Source organism: Condylura cristata, unplaced genomic scaffold (assembly GCF_000260355.1).
Source record: "Condylura cristata isolate star-nosed mole 26May11 unplaced genomic scaffold, ConCri1.0 scaffold00002, whole genome shotgun sequence".
Taxonomy (NCBI): Eukaryota; Metazoa; Chordata; class Mammalia; order Eulipotyphla; family Talpidae; genus Condylura; species Condylura cristata.
The window spans coordinates 5,416,418-5,435,704 of NW_004567103.1; the positions used below are offsets into that span (position 1 = coordinate 5,416,418).

Here is a 19,287-nt window from a genome sequence, read left to right on the forward strand (position 1 = left end):
TTGGTTTTGTTAATTCATGTATTCAAACTCATCCTGCTTTGCTGTACTGTTTCTACATAAAAATATAGTTTTTGTAATGCACATTTTTAAAATTTAACACAGTACCCTACGTGTTCCAGTAGCTCAGCCTGTTCCACAGATATTTAGCAAAGCAATGAACTAAGGAATCATTTCTGTAGCGATAAAGCACATTTTTTAAATCGGAAATACTGTGTGAAATAACACTCACATCAAGATGAAGCTGAATTTCCTTTGTCAGGTGAACCCGACCCCCGGACCATCCTCTCAGTGCCCAGTACACAGGTGCAGCTACATGACATTGCAGATGTTGCTTTTGATGAGAGGAGAAACATCTGTATTATAACATCGATGTATTTCTCCAACGCCAATCCCTGGTCGGATATCTTCCACGTTCTAGAAGGGCTAGGAGTCCGCGGGTTCCCCCACGCCCCTACTATTCAGATGTTCTGAGGACTAGATAACACCTACAGGTTCTTCAGAAAGAGCTGCTCGTTTAAACAGAAAACCACGCAGATTAGCAGCACTGAGGAGGTGTCTCGGTCCCCTTAGGTCCTTCGCAGCAATAGCCTGCTGGAGTCCACAGACTACTGGATGCAGAATCAAAGGACGCCCTGCCAGATTGGTTTCGTGGAAGACAAGTCTGAAAACTGCGCCTCGGTGAGTAACCTCGCCCCGCGCCCCCAGGGAAAGGTTTGATAAAAAGGGGGTCACCATAGGTTCCTGCTTTAGGAACAAAGGGTCTTAATTTGCAATCCAAGGTTGGGAAAGTAGGTTGTTGAAAATACATGCTGGGTCTATCTGATAACAAAACAGCTTTCAGAGCTCATGTTTCTGCTCCCATTTTCTTCATTTCAACAGGTACATTAATCCGATCTAGTCTCTGAAAAGGATAAATGATATTTATATTTTCAAGTTGGCTGAGAAAAAAGATTCAGAAATAGAGTTTATGATCAGTAGTAAAAGACTATTCAGAAGCTCTGGGATTCTTTTCAATATATTTTTTCCTCCTGCTAGTTGGTATTTCCCAAGATGAAAATTCTGTTATTGTTTTTTCTCCTACCATTCTTAGGAGTTATTGTCATTATTTGAAAATCTTTGCCACCTAACGAGAATACTGGCATGCATATTAGTATTCCGGAGCTGAGTCTTACATACAAAACCCTTCTGTCAAGGGAAGAGATGGTCTGATAGTTAAATATAATTCATAATGACTTTGAGTGTGAATACACATTATTGATGTGAAGTATGCTTCTCCCTATATGCCCTGTATAAGAGATCCATTTCATTTTAACTGAAATCACCTTGCTCTTATAAGCTCATGATTACAGAGGTTAGAGGGAAATAGTTCCAAAGAGGAGAGAAATGTAATTCTCATGGCTAAATTGAGAGCATCAGCTCTGAGCTATTCCTGGAGGTAAGTTGCATGCCAGCATTTCTGTTAAAATTAAAAAAAGGGAGCTGTAAATGGGCTAGCAAAGCTTTTTATACACAGTGAGCAGAACCAGAACTGGACAGAAGACACCTCACGTTGCAGAGCCTCACAGCCAGGAGAGGAGTCAAGGCCACTCCACAGAATTAATTCAGTCTCTGCTTAGGCGCTCCTGTGTCTACCACTTTCAGGATTTTTGATCCTTGTCCAGAAAAGTAGTTGCTATCTAAAAATCTTTGGGGAGTACAAAAACAGATTTAAGTAATTTAACAGTGATGAGGTCTTTGCAAATTCAGTTCCGAATTGAGGCAGAAAATTCAGGCATTTGCTAAGATATCAGCTGTAAGTTGCGAAAAGCAGAGACGTGGAGAGTAAACACCAGAAGTAGCTACGCTTTGCTCAAAGCCACAAGTAGCTTCTGTATTAACATGTCTCCCAGTTGGAGCAACCAAAAATGTCAAGGGCTCTAAAAATTGTATGTTGAAGGTCACAGGAGTCTTCTCTAAACTTTATTTGTAGAGTCTGGTTTGCAGACCCACAATTGGAAATGCTAAATTTACAGCCACACGTCAGACGACCATTCCTAAGTGCAAGAAAACTCATGTACCACCGTCCAGCAACCCCAGCAGACTCAAACTTGGGCTGGAAAGACACAACTTCCCTTCTTCACTCTCAGGCTCTCAGACAACAGTGAGCTTGATTCATCCTGACTTGATAGTTCCTTCTAGTATTCCCAAAGGGCGGGAACATCTGAACACAATAAAAGGCATAAGGGAAGAATTAGACTAATTGAAACTGACACAAAAGTTAAAAATTTTCCATGACTCTAAACCTGACAGGGAACCTGATGGAAATGAACAGAATCACTCGGAAACAGGTCCAGCCGTCACTCTTCTGAATCACCAACTCTTCTTTGACTTTTTTATTTGCCACTGCTTTCTAGGGAGGGAGGAGGGATGAGTGGAGCAGGATATTGCTGAAGAGAAACTGTCACTGGAGAAGTGACATGCGTAATAGACCTGACTCAGCTCTTGATCAAAATAATCCTATGAAAGGAGCCAAGATGGTCAGGCGCAAAGCACTGTTTTCCTTCTCCAAACAAATTCTCCCCTTCAGCTCGAAAATGACAGCGATTTAAAAGGGGAGAGGGATGGAAGACTGTATTGTAAAGTAATATTTGTATTAAATTTTAGTTTACGAAGTTAGTTGAACAAAACATCCCAAACCTAAATATAGTTACAAATAATCACAACAGACTCTGAGATCCTGTAGCAACATATTTTATAGTTTTGTGCCCTATTCATAATCCCCGGGGACCTACTTTACCCTAATCATCACCCCTTTAGCTCATATTCCTGATCCAACTTAGCGATCAACTTTTTCATATGCAGTTTTGATGGCTATGCCATGCCATGTGGTCCCCTCGGGGCAGGGATCGAACTCACAACTGAAGTGGCTACGCACACTTGCAGTGTAGCGCTTTAACCCACTGCGCCACCAGGGAGGGCCCTATAACTTGTTTTTAATTAAAAACAGAGTCCAGGCCCTCCCTGGTGGTGCAGCGGGTTAAAGCACTGCACTGAGAAGCTAAAGCCACTTCTGCATGAGTTCGAATCCCGCCTGCCCCGGAGGAGACCACATGGCGCGGCAGACCTCTCCTGACCCGCCCGCTGCTCCCCTCAGCAGCGGACTTCGTCGATCTGCCTGTTCTGCTCCCCACTCTGTCTCTGGTGAAGCCTCTCACCACCCCTGAGCCTCTGACCTGTACCCCAGTTCTGTATGCACAAATAAATAAATTAAAAAAAAAAAAAAAAGAGTCCATTGTCCTGGACTCTGAATATTTGCCTTCATAGAACTAGGGGACCAGTTTTTGGAATTCAAGATAGCACTTAAGGTTGGCATTGAGGGACAGGCCCAGGCTTGGAAAACTTTCCAGGGGTCCTGTGCTTTCATCTGTGGGTCTGTTTATCCTCTAGCATCAAACCCTGAGTTTTGGTCATGATTGGTTTTTTGGTGATTATTTCACTAGAAAGCTGCATTCATTTCACAGTTACAGTGGGAGAACAGGGAAGGGCAATCAGAGGCAGTGAAAGCATGAAGACTGCCCAATAGCCACGCAGGCCAGGGCTCTGCTCAGAGGCCCTCAGTCACCTGTAAACCTTCTTCAAAGGGGCATCTCTCCTGCCTGCTGGTGACAACACAGGTGCATCCCTTACTTTCTTCTTTCCTTTTAAAATGTAAAAATAAATACATAATTTTTTTTCAAATATGAAAACTATTTTTCCTCTCAATAGGACTCTCCCATCAAGCTATATAATTTTATTTTAGTTTTGATTTTCCATTCTGAAAATAAAAATCACCCATTTACTAACTTTTGAGGTAATTTTTAAACCTGATTATTAAAATGAGGAGGAAATAGGAAGGAGAAAAATACAATTGGAAGCCATTACCCAACAACTGAAATACAGTTTTACATATAGGACTTAACTCACGGGGTGAAAATTAGACTTTTCAATACTTATAACTTTTTTTTAATATTTTTCATATTTATTGATTTATTCATACAGAACTGGGATACAGGCCAGTGAGAGGCTTCACCAGAAACAGAGTAGTGAGCAGAACAGGCAGATCGACTAAAACACACTGCTGAGGGTGGGTCAGGAGAGGTCTGCTGCGCCATGTGGTCACCTCCGGGGCGGGGATCGAACTCACAACTGAAGTGGCTATGCTCACTGGTAGTATAGTGCTTTAACCCGCTGCACTCCAGGGAGGGCCCTATAACTTGTTTTTAATTAAAAATTAATCTAGCCTCTTTTTGATCTGCTATTATTTTTTGTTGTTTACTGAAATTTAATTCTTGATTTTTTCAAGAACTATCTTTCGGCTTCCTGATTCTTTAAAATTATCTTGGCAATTTCTATTCTTTTTATTATTATTACAGTTACTCTCAGACTTCTTTCTGCCTCTTCATTTTAAGACGCTTGACATCAGCCTCCAAACAGATGAATCACAGTATTTGAAGGCGTGTTACATTTTCCTTGTATCTGTAAATAAATAAATCAAATTTGCATGCAAATTTGAAGATCCCACACATGAGACGACAAAACTCAGGTATCTGAGAGCCATTCTGAGGGACTTGTAGGTGCATACAACCTGGTGCAGCAATGTCAAAACACATCTCAGGTGACAAATGTTTTAGCTCTCCAAATATACCCAACCCCAGGAGTTAGAGAGAACATGAAGGAAGTAACAGACACCCCTTTTGATGATTTTGCCTATGGAAGAATCGAGACTCAGAATCAAGGAAATATATAGTTTTAAAACTGTGAAGGGACATTTGACATTATTTAGTTGTACCAGATATATACCATGTTTCCAAGTAATTTGAATGTTTTGTCCATAAAAAGTCAAGCATAGAAATTATTATTATTATTATTATTTAAAGATTTATTTATTTGTGCATACAGAACTGGGGTACAGGCCAGAGGCTCAGGGGTGGCAAGAGGCTTCACCAGAGACAGAGTGGGGAGCTGAACAGGCCGACTGATGAAGTACACTGCTGAGGGGAGCAGCGGGCGGGTCAGGAGAGGTCTGCCGCTCCATGTGCTCATCTTCAGGGCAGGCGGGGATCAAACTCATGTGGAAGTGGCTTTAGCTTCTCAGTGCTCTGCTTTAACCCGCTGCACCACCAGGGAGAGCCTAGAAATTATTTTTTAATTCTGTCATTTTAGACTTACAGAAAAATTTCAGAAAGAATGCAGAGAATTCCCAAATGATTCAAGTGCTAATATTTTAATATATTTGCTTTGTTCTTTTCTTTATGTGTGTGTATGTGACCTCTATATAAATACACACATGCTTTTTCTTTCTTGTGAAAACACTGAGAATGACTTGTAGATATCATGTCCCTTGATGCCTAAGAACTTGAGAAGCATGGACTATAAATATGTAACATTATACATATTTCAGACCTGCAGAAACCTTTGTTTCTAATTCAGGACCCACTGCACCATGATATTACTTAAGTAATTATTAAATAATTTTCAAGGAGAAGTTAATGTTGCCTGCATAAAAGTGAAAGCTAACACTGATAGCAGAAATCAGCCAGAATGAGCCTTGGATTGCTCATCTGCAAAGAGAAGAGACAGTATTCATTGCATGCATTGTAAAGGTCAAAGGTATTCATATTTGTAAAATGCTAGAACAATGTCTACACTTAGCGAGCCAGCACTACGTAAGTTTTCAATACAGTGAACAGCGTATGATGGCTTGTCCCCTAGCACGGGAACAGATGATGACTTTTGACACGTGTAGCCCAAAAATTCAGACATTTTTTTACAAACCAGGTTTGCAAGACAGATTTAAGAATATGGGACAGAAGGCTTACAATGATACTAAACACAAAAATAGAGACTTGAAATTTGTACATGTTGCATATTAAACAGGACGTGTTCATGGACTAAATGAAGGGGAGAGAACAGTGAAGAAGCCCCTTATGATTCTGCTGGAGTTCCTGGATGAAGTTTAGTTGCGTTTGCTGTGACAGGGGCGACTGAGGCAGAGAGGAGCCAGTGGGAGGAGGGGATGATGTTAAATTTCTGAGTCATCCATGTAGAAACAGAGTAGAGACTAGTAACCAAGCTGAGGAGAGTGTGCAGACATAGAGGAGTCTTAAAACCAAACAGTGAGCTCCCTACCTCAGAATCCCACCAAAGCATATTATTAGGCAAATGTAAGCCTGAGTTTCAGATACATCGTGAAGTATCTTATGTATCCTGAATTTTTTTTTTTTTTTTGCCTCTAAAAATATAGTCAGATGAATAGATCTGAGTGTACTTTTAAAACCTGGGTGTTCATCCCGTTTCTCAACTGTTTTTATATTTTGACAGAAGTATGCATTATTAAACTAGCTCAGAGTAGCATATGAGTTTCAAATTTCATACAATTCTATTATTATAGCAATTCTCCGCTGAGTGGAAAACCTTTCAATCAAGACAACCCAACAACAATAAATAATGTTTCTCATTAAAAACACCTTACACGTCAAGGATATTGACTATATCATTTTCTATTTATTTTTCATAGAATTATTTGTTTGGATTAACATGTCTTTCTTAATCAGTTTCAGTTTTTCAGTTTCTCTAAAACCCCAGGAAAACTAGTTGGAAACAAAAGCTTTTTCTCTCTTTTTTTTTTTGAATACAATTTAAGAGTTTCAAGTTGAAAAAGTAAGAAGAAATTAAAAATTGGGCCTATTCATGAAACCATCGTGTACATTCTCAGTTCTCTCTTTTGTATCAGTGCAAGCAGCTCACCCTACAGGTATACTAGGGAGTGAGGAAGCACTGAAAGCAGAATTGCTGTCCTTCCACACATGGGCAGGACACCTCTTTAGTGACCAGAAATGACTCTCACTTTCAAATTCACATTGAACCAACACATTGACTGGTCCATAGCATCTGCCATGTTCATGGAAATTAATTAGATGATCTGGAAGCATTTTCTAGCCTTGCCAGGAGCATCTAAAATGGTGATAAAGATGGAGGCCTGTTTCCCTTTTGCTAAGCTATGCTCTGGGTTTGGCTCAATCACCAGACTACAAGTGACAGTGGCTTGGCTTGCTAGACTACGGGTGTCAGGGGGAAAGGATGCCCTGAAGGAACTCCACCCAGGTTTTGTGGACTCTACCCCCACTCCAAACCAAGGCTATCGGGACACGGGGAAACTACAAATCCCATCATCAGTGAAGGGAGGATGATGAGACCTGAGGGCAGAGTTTATATGAAACTAGAGGCTCAGAGGCTCACTGCTCTTTCTCTCTTGGCTTTTGAGTCTCTTAGCCCCTTGGCTCCTGGCTTGACTCTTGGTTTTTCCCCGGCTCTCAGCGTGCCTGACCACCATCAGATCAGCGGAACTAGGAGGGCACATTTACCAATTTCCCTCCCTCTCTTGCTCCCTTAAATAGTCATTTCTTCATTTCTCCTTCTTTTGTAAATAGTCCCTATATTACCCTTTTTGTGTGCCTTACAGTTGAGAATTGTTGTGTCACTTTAAGTGTTCGGGTGAGGACTCACCATCAAGCAACCCATTTTCATCTGGGGTTTCTCTAACACAGGGAGGGAGCTGTAAACTCTTCAAAAGCAGGGTCCCTGCCCCTGGCACTTCTGTGGCATAGGGCTGGGTGAATATGCGTGGGGCTCTCCTGTGCCTCCTGAGTGTTTAGTCCTGGTTTCATGCCATTAGAAGCCAGTAATAATCTCCACTTGCAACAACCAATCAACCAACACTGTCCCTGAGCTGAGAGGGTAGAGGTGGTCATGCTACTGTAAATTTTCTCAAACTTTAACCTGTAATCACCCCTAAGGGGCCTCCCATTCATGTGTGTCAACCCAAGCAGCACCCCCCAACCAGGACAGACCTGGAAAATCACAGCCTCCAGTTCTCCTAAATGTCCCCAGGTCACCTACCACCCTGATCAGAGGAGGCGAGACTGAAAGAGAAAGGTGGGTGATACACTTAAGGCCAAGCAGGGGTCCTGCCTGTTTAGACCCCATCAACGAATCTGTGGTTATTGTCTCTACCACCAAGTAGAAGCTGGTACCCTCAGAACTTCCCAGGCTACCCACGTCTAGGTTGAGATTTACTGCATTAAGTGTATTTCCTTTCTTTTATTGAACAGAATGCAATTAAGAAAGTGCTCATTGGAAGGCAAATCTGCTCTGCCTTCTTCTCTGATATTACACTCTGCCTTTGAGACTCTACTGTTTGCCAGCTGGCGGCTCTCTCTGTTCCCATGACACTTTGGCAATAAATTCCTCAGTAGTTTGAGTCCATTAGATTTAGGCAGGTGTGCTTTTTGACAGCAATTTTGAGTTCTGTTCTAACCTTATTATGTCATTTCTCAGCTACTCATTTTCTGATTCTCTCCAGTAAATGCATTGGCCCTTGGCTTAGTTTTTTGCCCTTAATTGTGAAGACTTACTGGTTTTGAGGATGAACACAGGCTTGAACTCCCCCTGAAACTATTTTAAATAATGTCAGTATTTTGCAGAGGAGTTCAGAAGCTCTTTTCGTTTAGACTGTTTCTCCTGCTGAACAACTCTCTAAGTACCATTCCGGGCACTGTGGTATAAGGGCCCACCTAAGGTGCCATTCCGGGCACTGTGGTATACGGGCCCACCTAAGGAGCCATTCCGGGCACTGTGGTATACGGGCTCTGATCCTCAATTTACTGCGTCTGCTTTAGCCGGTGGTCATGGCCCTCATATAGTCAAGTCCACCACATGTGGTGTAGCACGTGGGTAGGGGCCTAAGTGGAGGAAAGAAATCTTTGATTACTTGATTCCATTCACCAAGATTTGGCATCTGCTTTACTCTCTTCAAGCTGAAGCTCGAAGCCGTGAGAAGTGCTGGCAGTCTGCAGCTCCCAATGGTGACCGTAGTTTGGAGATGGCAGGGAAGTCAGATTAATACTCCTTCAGGTTGAAGTGGGGAAAGGTGAAGGGGTAGTGGAAAGGAGGGAGGGAGTTACGGTTTAAATGCTGTAAATACTCTGTTATGTGTTTTGGTAAGTAGATAGTCTCAGATAAACTTTCTTCATTCCCTGTTCTTAAGACAGTTTCTGGAGAATTAAAATCTTTGCTCTGATCATGTTCTCCAACTTGGCTTGTTTGATGAGGAAGTAGCCCTGCTCACCACTGGAGCTCCCCGACTACCAACACAGACCTGGAGCTCAGCTCGGTGTTCCCTTTCCAGTCTGTTTCACCCCAACTTATTTTCTGGGACTTTGTGTGTCTGAGTTTGAGATCCCAGAGGGTTTGTAACTCTACAGTCAATTATCTCATGTGTTTGGTTTCAGGTAACTTTTAACCTTGAGCATTCAACCTTGGTGAGGGTGGAGTGACAGCCTCTCTTGAAAGTTATGACATGTACTGTCTCTGGGGAACAGCATCTTGTTTGTGTGTAAATTTGATGAATATTTGTGCAGTGAGATTTTCCCCTAGGGAAAAGAAATTACTTCCTGTAATGCAAGGAGTCCAACTTCAGAACATGTTTTTGTGAATTTTATTCTGAAAACTTCTAACATATCACTCAATGACAAGGACAGATTTTGAAAATGTGTTAAACCACATTTTTTTTTAACTTATATTGGAGAATATAATTTCAAAAATAGCCCAGAAGAGAAACTATGAAATATTCTCCTGGATACTCTATGAGTTGTTGGCTAAAAGTTTCTTAGACACTAAAGGAGATATGGCAAAAAATAATAGATGACAAACTGTTAAATCTAAGTCATTGTAGTATTAATTGCATAGCAGAACCAATTATTTAGTTTATTTTTTTCCAACACAATCCTACAAGCTTATCAACCTACAAGAGAATTTAGGTATGTGTCCTTGAAATCCACCAATTTTTTGCTTATTTTCAACCAGATATTCATGTATACAAGATCTGTGCCAGAGAAAATTATGTTGTCACTGCAGTTTTTATCTAATAGAATTGATAAATAATATGAAGTAGGTGCAGGCTAAAAAAAACTGATATTAAAATTAAGGATCATCCTTCTTTCTCAGCATAAATCCCTAAGCTGCTTGATCTGTATGAACTCTAAAATTCCTCCCAATTATAAGACTCTTTTCAAATGTTTATTCATTGTTCTTGACAATACAGTATTGGAACAAAGTGATATTTTGCTTAATTAGTGAGAACAACATCATTTTCCTGCATTTTTTTACACTGACCTTCAGTGCACTGTTCTGTCAACTCAGCAGATTGCTGTTCTGATGCTTAGTCTATGAAAACACATTCTGTCTGGATTAGCTAAGAACTAAGCAGAGTTACTAGAGATGTATTTTTGGTTTACCTTAGTAACTGCCAAGAGAATTCATCCATCAATGCCACGGGCTTTGAGCTAATCTACGACAGCTCAGTTTTATTGACTATTTTTTCTCCTTCAGTAAGTTGATCTGCAAAAATGGCCTTTTCCTCTGCCCATCAGAATCCTTTCTCACTCTTCATGAATGTGAATGGACATTTCTTTCATAGGAAGAGAAGTTGTTTGAATGAGGGGCAGCGAAACACTGGAGCTGAGCCCTGTTCATGTGGCTGGAAAGAGAAAGGGGGAATTAATTTAATTAACTTAGGAAAAGTTCACTTGGGTTTTTAGTTTATGAAGTGCTTTTCAAGCTTAATTAACAGTGACCACTTCAGAGGCACCTCAAGCAAATCTCCACAGCACATTTGGGATGACAAAGAAATAATGAATTCCTGTGGTGCATGAAAATTTACACTGTATCAGTTGATTGAAAACAAAACCCCCCAAAATTTGAGCAGCTTATAATAAGGTATATTTATATGTGCACATAGAAAAGTAGTGAATGAATGGATTTAGCATTTTTTAAAGATTTATTTATTTATGATTTATGCATATAGAACTGGGGTACAGGCCACAGGTGCAGGGGGGTTGAGAGGATTCACCAGAGACAGAGCGGGCAGCAGGACAGGCAGATCAGAGAAGTGCACTGCTGAGGGGAGCAGTGAAGAGAAAGGAGAGCTCTGTGCTTTGTGGGACAGGTCCAGGCTGGGGATCGAACTTTCGCTGGAACAGATTCGCTTTAATCCATTGTGCCACCAGGGAGGGCTCTACTATTTTTGTTGTTGGATGTCACAGGAAAAAATCAGAGACTTCAAATTCCAACTCACTTCTGCAACCATTTGTTGACCTTCTTTTTTGTAGACACACTCTCTTTATTAACATCCCTTCTTGTTAAGTTTTGTTTTTTCATCCCGTCTTGTTGAGTTTTGTTTTTTGTTGTTTTGGTTTTTGTTTTTAGTTCTAAAAGGAATTATCAAGCCCAGGAAGCAATGTGATAACCCACACTGCCCATGAACATGAAATGGACATGGGTTGGCAGCCAATCCTTGCAGAGATAGGTGATGGGAGGTTGCGTCGGTGATGGCTCATTCTGTAACTGGCATCCAGTGTGTGAGTTACTAATGTGCCAACACACTCTCCAGCACTTTACTCAGGATTGGACATGGGAGCAAGACTGAAAGGAGGCAATAAGCCCAAACACTTCTTTTCTCTATGAACAAATAACTTTACTATGGTGAGGATAGAAATATAGACTACATTATTTCCTTGAGAAGTCTGGTGCAAAGTAATAACTTTCCTAATTGAAAAAAAAAAAATGTTCAGAGATGGGTTGAACCCAGAGACACAATATCATAGAGGTGATTCACACATTTATAAGACAGCTTTAGACTCTGCATTCCAAGCTTAGATGACCCTGTGAATCATTTCAATAAAAGAGCTTGCATTTATTGAATGCTTCTGGTTGACCAAGTTCTCTGCTAAAATTAGATGGTTTCGTTAATTCAGACATGTGTTCAAGGAACATTTCCTTAGGGTCTGTTGACTTGGGTGATAAACTAAGTCACACAGCAGTAAATGTTGGAGGCAGGAATAAGTCCCAAGCAGCATTGTCTAGCTCTTTCTATATCATCTCCTTGCAGTTTAGAGCCATCACTGGCTCTCCAACGTTGTGGAAACTGAACGATACGTCATTTCCATTTAACAGAGTGTCAAAGGGCCCCTAGGGACACAAGTGATTATTTAGTGATTCCATCAATTTGCTTCCTTCATATAGCTCCTACTTTAATTGCCTATCTAATAATTATTCACTCTGTACCAGTTCATAATGAGAGCTTTATGATGCTTTAGTTTATAAAGTGCTTCTACTAGAAATTCTATTTTATTGGATTTACTGTGAAGTAACCAGACTTCATAGTAAGTGAAGAAGTGTGCCTGAGTGTTTATTGAAAGGCTTAGCAGTTGTTTAACATCACTAAGTGATGGAGTGAATACCTGAGACCAGGTCTTTCCCTCCTGTTTGCCACTCTCCCTGTCCATGCCATAGGCTAAGTTAAGGATTCACTGGGAAAGTGAAATCTAATGATGTCATAGCATTAATTTTTTAGAGTAGTGGTTGGCAAAGTATAGCTTTTAGACTAAATCTGGCAAACTGCCTGTTTTGTGAGTCAAGTGTTATTGGACACAGTCACACCCATTCCATTCCATTTTCTCTGTACCTGTACCTCTACCATAAGAGTTGTGTAAACATGACCTATGACCCTGACTCCTAAAATATTTGCTGTGTGGTATTTACAGGGAAAAAAGTTTCCTTAGTCTTCTCTACAGCAAATGCTAATTCTTTGTGTATATTTTTTAGTTGTAGTCTCTTTTTTATTGAGGTGATATTGGCTTATGAGGTTGCCTATGATTTAAGAATATAGGGTCACATCTTCTCAGATCAGTGTTGGATGTTGACAGATAAATGCCGCTTCTCTGCATTACAAGAGGATAAGACCAAGACTCTTCTGCTCTGTTCTCTAGTGTTTCTCCCAACCAGAATGTAAAATGCCTTACTCCCTACTATCAAGACTTTAATTGGTTGATCTCTAGTTCTCCTTACTTAAACCCATGCTATGTTTTGAAATTTTTAGCAAACTGACCATTTCATAACCATTTCCCATAAACTCTCCTTCTCTTTAGTTGTCTTTAGTTGTCTAAGCGTCTAATTTAACTACTCAAAGTATCCCAAGAAATTACATGTTTCACAGACTTTTCTCCTGCCTCACGTCTGAGAATTGGACAGATATATTGCCTTGCCTTTTCCCTCTAAGGAGTCATCTGGCATCTTTTGCAAAAATGATATTGGTTCCTGCATCAATCTAGCTTTTGTTTTTCTCAAAGCTGTAATTACTAACAGTATTTTTAGTCCTGCAAACCGTAATTTGCCACCCCATTTTACTGTAGCCTGTTATTCACAACCTACCAGAAACTGCACAAGCCATGGTCATGGTTGTTGAGAAATATATGATATGTGGTTTGCAATTCAGAGAGAGCATCAAACACTTATCAACTCTTTGGGGAGAAAATAGAGCAAATGCTTGGTAATTCAGAAGGTATGCTCAGAGGGTTCATTTCCCCATTTTGGACCTCAGAATTTAACAGGGGTGTGTTTGTTCATACCTGAGCTCTAAGGCATTGTTAACTTTGAAAAATGTACCTACTGTTAACTTTGAAAAAAGACAGTGGACTACATGGTTGCCATATTTGTGGTACAAGAGAAAAATTGTTAAGTATTAAAAAAATCTTTATCTTTGAGGTTCCCCTTTGTGATGATACTCTATCATTGCAATTTCCTTCCATGACTATGTTCTTCCTGCCTTAATAGGCATGCATTGCTTCCTGGAACTGCGTGGCAACTGAGCTAGACATAGTCTCTGGGAAAAATACATGTTGAGAGAGAGAGAAAGAGAGGGTGAAAGGGACAAGAAAGAGAAAGGAGTGAGGAGAAAAGAAGGGAAAGTGGGGAGAAAGGCAGGCAAGAGGGTTCAAATAAAATAAACACAAGTTCATATATTTGGGAATATAATTCGTAAGACTTCAAATAATTCTAGATTAATTTTCTCACGGTCATTAACACAGAACATAGCCCTGTATTATAATCACAGATTGGTGATTTTATCAATTAACCTCCTTTATGAAAGATGTTTACATTTAAATATACTTTTAATAACAGTATATGTGTGTGTGTGTACATATATATAGTGATTTTTTTAAAGATTTTCTTTATTTATGCAAACAATACTGGGGTACAGGCCAGAGGTGTAGGGGCGGTGAGAGGATTCACCAGAGACAGAGTGGGGAGCAGAACAGGCCGACTGATGAAGTACACTGCTGAGAAGAGCAGCAGGGAGACAGGAGAGGTGTGCTTTGCCACGTGGGTCACCTCCCTGGCTGGGGATCGAACTCATGCTGAAACAGGCTGCAGCCAGCTTTGCAGCACTGTGCCTTAACCCACTGTGCCACCAGAGAGGGCCCTGCACCCTGCATAGTGATTTTTGCATTGTTAACATATTTTTTCAAATTATCCAAATACAGCCTGTCTTAGTACAGAAACTGCCTGACTTAGGGTCATGGGAGCAGATTATGGAGACTATGACCTTGAGCTTAATCTCATTCACCCTTGTTCACCAGAACTACGATGTTTTACAACATAATAATGAACCTGCTTTTATTATTAAAAAAACAAAATTCTTAATATTATTTCACTATTTCATACAGTGGCTCTCCCCTAAGTAATAGGTCACTGAGTTCATTCTTTGGTCTTCTTCCTGGCACCATATCACTCCCAACTTCAGACCCAATATTGCTGATTTTTTTTTTTTAAAGAAATTGAAATGATCATAGTTGTAGCGGGTAAAGAAACATTGAAATCACTCACAGAGGGGATGAGGAGCGTTAACCTTCCATACACAGGATCCTGAGGGCAGTAAGGTTGAGTTTAACTGACTGAAAGGAGTGGCCATACAGTGATGGTTATGGAGCTATCAGCACAGAAGAAAGTGCATGGCTGTTGGTAATGTTGATTTCGAGAGGATTGTGTTGCAGCTGAAAACCTGGACCATATATTTACATGTGGACATCCCAGAGGGGGCTGGCATTTGTGTACATAATCATGTTTTAGTTTTTTCTGGTGATTAGACATTAGCAATGCATTCTTTCATGACTTCCCACCTATATTTTATTGACATGCAATAGTCATACTTCTGGCTGAATTACAACTTAAAAAAATGCTAAATCCTCGCCACCTGCACATTATACTCACACACCCAGTCACATATATGTGCGTGATTATCATTGATCTAGACTGGCTCTTTCTTGTATATTCATAAGTTACTTATTATCTTTTGGGGACCTCAGAGCTCATTGTTCCTGCCTTATTCACCCTTATTCATTAAGCCTGATGAGGTGTCCCTTGCCTCCACACATCCCCTGGAAGGAAAGACCGCAGTTCAGACACCCATGAGCTGTTAGGCATTGGGTCAGATTTCCTTCTTCACTGTGCTGATTTTATCATCAGTAAAACAAACATCTTTGACTAGCTGTCCTCAAAGTTTTTTTCTATCTTTAAAAGTCCTTGATTCTACAGTTACCTTTTGTAGTTAGTATGGTGGCACCTCAAGCAGAAAACAAATTTTCACAGGCTCACAGGTGTTTTGTTCAGACAAAAGTTCAGACAAGACACAGGCAATCATTGTTTCCACTAGTATTGCCTGGACCTTAGCTAACTTGGTCAGAAGGCTGCGGGCTGGGATCACCTGAAACTCATGTATTCGTCGCTGACATCTGGGCTGGGAAGACCTCCTTCACTTGCATCTCTCTCTCCCTATTTCCATGTGGCCTTTCTGAGTGTTTTTCCAGCATGGAGTCTGCAGCAACGAGGCTAACAGAGTGGTTTAGGGTTCCCAAGGTAAGTGTCTCATATATCAGAAGGTGGAACTTGTATCAGCTTCTATGGCTTATATTCAGACATCACCAGGATAATTCCTACAGTAAACACAACCCATCCAGGCATAAGGGAAAGGAACACTTTCCCTACCTCTTAATGGGAGAATGCTAGTACCACATTATCAAAAGAGTGTGAGGAATGGTTTTCATTGGAGAGGTTGCCTTGAATAGTGCAGTACCAAATCATGCAAAAGTTGCTTCTCAACATGTGGTTCATCTCATCTAAATGGAATTGATGTACTATCTTCTTAATTCTAGAATAGGAATTATTTATGTCGAGTGATATGCCACCTAAAATAGACTCAGTTTAGTTTCAAGTCTGTACATAGGCTGAGAGTGAAAAGAAGAAAAAGATAGTCCAATGAAATAGTAAATAGTAAATATAAATAGTTATAATTATACCAAAAAATAGAATTGAAGCTAAAAGCAATCAGAGACCAAGAGTGTCATTCTATAATAGTAAAGGTACAACATCAAGAAGATATAATAATAATATATTTCAGTACCTAACATTGCAGTACCTAAATATACAAAATCAAAATGTATTGTAACTAAAAGAAGAAATAAAGTAAATAAAAATGAACAGGATAAAGAAAAATAAGAGGAATAGGGACTGTAATACGCGACTCTCAACAAAAGATAACTAATCCAGCAGAAGAGCAGTAAGGAACCTGTGGATTTGAAACTCACTAGAGAAAAAAAGAAAAATCTCAGATTAACTACCTGACAATCAAAGAACTAAATAAAAAATGAACAGTGAACATGGAACCTAACTACTTGAATCATGAAGAAACAGAAAACTTGAACAGACCAGTAGTGAGTAAGAAGATTGATTGCTAATTACCAACCTCCATATACCGACACCAGATGTCTTTAATGATGAATTCTACATAGCATTTAAAGATCTCATGCTTCTCTTTCTCCAACTCTTAAAACAGAAGAGGAAGGGGCCCTCCCTGGTGGCCCAACGGGAAAGGACACAGCACTGCAAGTGAGCCACAGCTGCTTCAGTGAGAGTTCGATCCCAGGCCCCCGAGGTGACCTACATGGCGCGGCAGACCTCCCTTCATCAGCCCACTGCTCCCCTCAGCAGTATACTTTATTGATCAGCGTGTTCTGCTCCCCACTCTGTCTCTCGTGAATCCTCTCACCACCCCCGCACCTCTGGCTTGCACCCCAGTTCTATATGCATAAAAAGATAAATCTTTAAAAAATAAAAAGAGGAGGGAACTCTCCAAATTCAGTTTACAAAGACAACATTCAACTGATTCCTAAGCAAGAGGAGGACAGTACAGGAAAAGAGCCACAGAACAATTTCCTGATGAAATTGTAGCTGCAGACATAATATTCTCAATGCAACACTACAGAATACTCCACATCACACTCAACAGAAAACCAAATCCAACAGCACCTTGAAATGATCATACACTGTGACCAAGGGATATTCAGTCCTGGGCTGCTGCTGTGCTGCAATGCCTGGTACTTAGTGGCAGCTGTGAAGTCAGAGATGCGAACGTGACAGTGACAGTAGCACCATCAGACACCCCAAGGCCTGATCTGGACTGAATCCAGCCACTCATCTTCATGTGACGTTTTAAACCATTTTCCATGCTTCATGAGAACATCTACCCTTTGGTTTTATAAGTTACCCAGGATTGACTTAGTAAATTTCTGTGTGTTAGCCAAAATCCAGTGTAGGTATTTGTATCAAGAGTACTGGTGGTTATAGTTTAATTAAATATTAAAAAAACCTTTAAACAAATTTAATAAATGTACATAGGCTATTTTATATACTTGGTGCAGTGTAAGGGGGTATCAATCTAATGATGATTAGAATTCTAAATGCTCCTGAATTTTATTCAGGAGGAGGTGGCTTAAGCAGTCCCATGCACTTCCTTGCCTAAGTTGTATAGCAACCCATCAATCTCTTTTGAGTTAAGACGGAGGCTGGGGCTTCTAAACTGGCCAACCTTGAACAGCATTGAACACCGAAACCTACTCAAACACAAAAATTAATTCTTAAGATCAAAAGATTTAAAAATTTTTAAATTTCAAGAGATAGAAGTTCAGTAAAAAAAAATGGTCATCAGAGGGACAAAATGTGTAGCTTATGAGATAAAGCACAAAAATACCTCAAATCCCTAATTTTAGAAAGTAAAAAGCATGCGAAAGTTGGGAGAGGGGTGGAAAAGTCCTACGTGGTGTGACAGAAGCTTCAGTAGGAGAGAAAGGAATGATGGAAAAGAAAGCATAATTACATAACAAAAACAGGTAATGTCTGCCTGAGCTAAAATATATAGACCTGCAGATAGGAATAGTCCACCAACTTATAGAAAATATTAATGAAAAATGAAATGAAAAGACTAGAGTATGGACTGAATTCTTCCATTAAAAACAGAGTGATAGGGCCCTTCCTGGTGGCGCAGCGGGTTAAAGCACAGCACCAAGGAGCTAAAGCCACTTCAGCATGAGTTCGATCCCTGCCGCGGAGATGACCCACATGGGCAGCAGACCTCTCCTGACCCACCTACTGCTCCCCTCAGCAGTGTACTTCGTCAGTCGGCCTGTTCTGCTCCCCACTTTGTCTCTGGTGAAACCTCTCACCACCCCTGCACCTCTGGCTTGTATCCCAGTTCTGTATGCAGAAATAAATACATCTTAAAACAAACAAACAAACAAACAAAAAACAGCTGAGTGATAAAGAATGGGAGGTCCTTGCACTTCTTCCAGAAAGTAGGTTCCAATTCTATGCTTCTTAGGGAGCACAGCCAGGGTTTAAAGACCTCTACGCACATTCCTGGCACAGAAGCAATGAAAGGATTCGCCCACATATTGCTGGTAGATATTTAACTTGTTGCAAATATTTAGATAGAACCAAATCATTGTTTAAAATTTCAAGTATGAAATCCAGAAATCCTGTTGTTTGTTTGTTTGTATTTTCTTGGCAAACCCATCACAGTAACTGAAAATGAGAATGTACGTGTGGCATTCCATAGAGTGGAAACCAAAGAGCCACAAAACTCTAGGCAAAGCTACTCCCCTTCCGTACCAGGGCACAGCCATCCTAAAGCCAGCGCTGGGGTTGTATGACTAACCCCTGGGAGGGCTTCCAAGGTATTGCTGAAGGAGAAGACAAATAGAGACGCAAGACGATATCGATATCGTCTCATTTTTATGAAGAAATGCCTAAATCCTGCAAATAAATGTAGGCACACATAAACACACCAATATCTGCTCTATATCAAGTTCTTATCACATAATCAGGGTGTGGAAGAAACAGGGACTTTACATGGAAATGACAGAGAAAGGGCAGTGAATCAAGTAAATGGAAAAAGAATGAAAGAGGAGAAGGGAGAGGAGGAGGAAGGGGAGGAGGAGGTTAAGCTTTTCTTCATCCTACTCTCCCCCCCCCCAAAAAAAAAACCCCTGGGGGGCCGAAAAAAAAGATAAATAAAGCTACATTAAGGTGTCATGGTTC

The 19,287-nt window shown here is 40.5% G+C and overlaps 1 protein-coding gene across 1 annotated transcript in view; it reads left to right on the forward strand.

Moving 5' to 3' along the window:
- The window catches only part of SPHKAP (SPHK1 interactor, AKAP domain containing), a 98,110-nt gene that overhangs the window by 34,147 nt on the left and 44,676 nt on the right, over positions 1 to 19,287 (forward strand). The window contains exon 4 of the mRNA XM_012725211.1: positions 571 to 678. Coding sequence (XP_012580665.1) covers positions 571 to 678 — 108 coding nt within the window. The remainder of the gene's footprint in view (positions 1 to 570; positions 679 to 19,287) is intronic.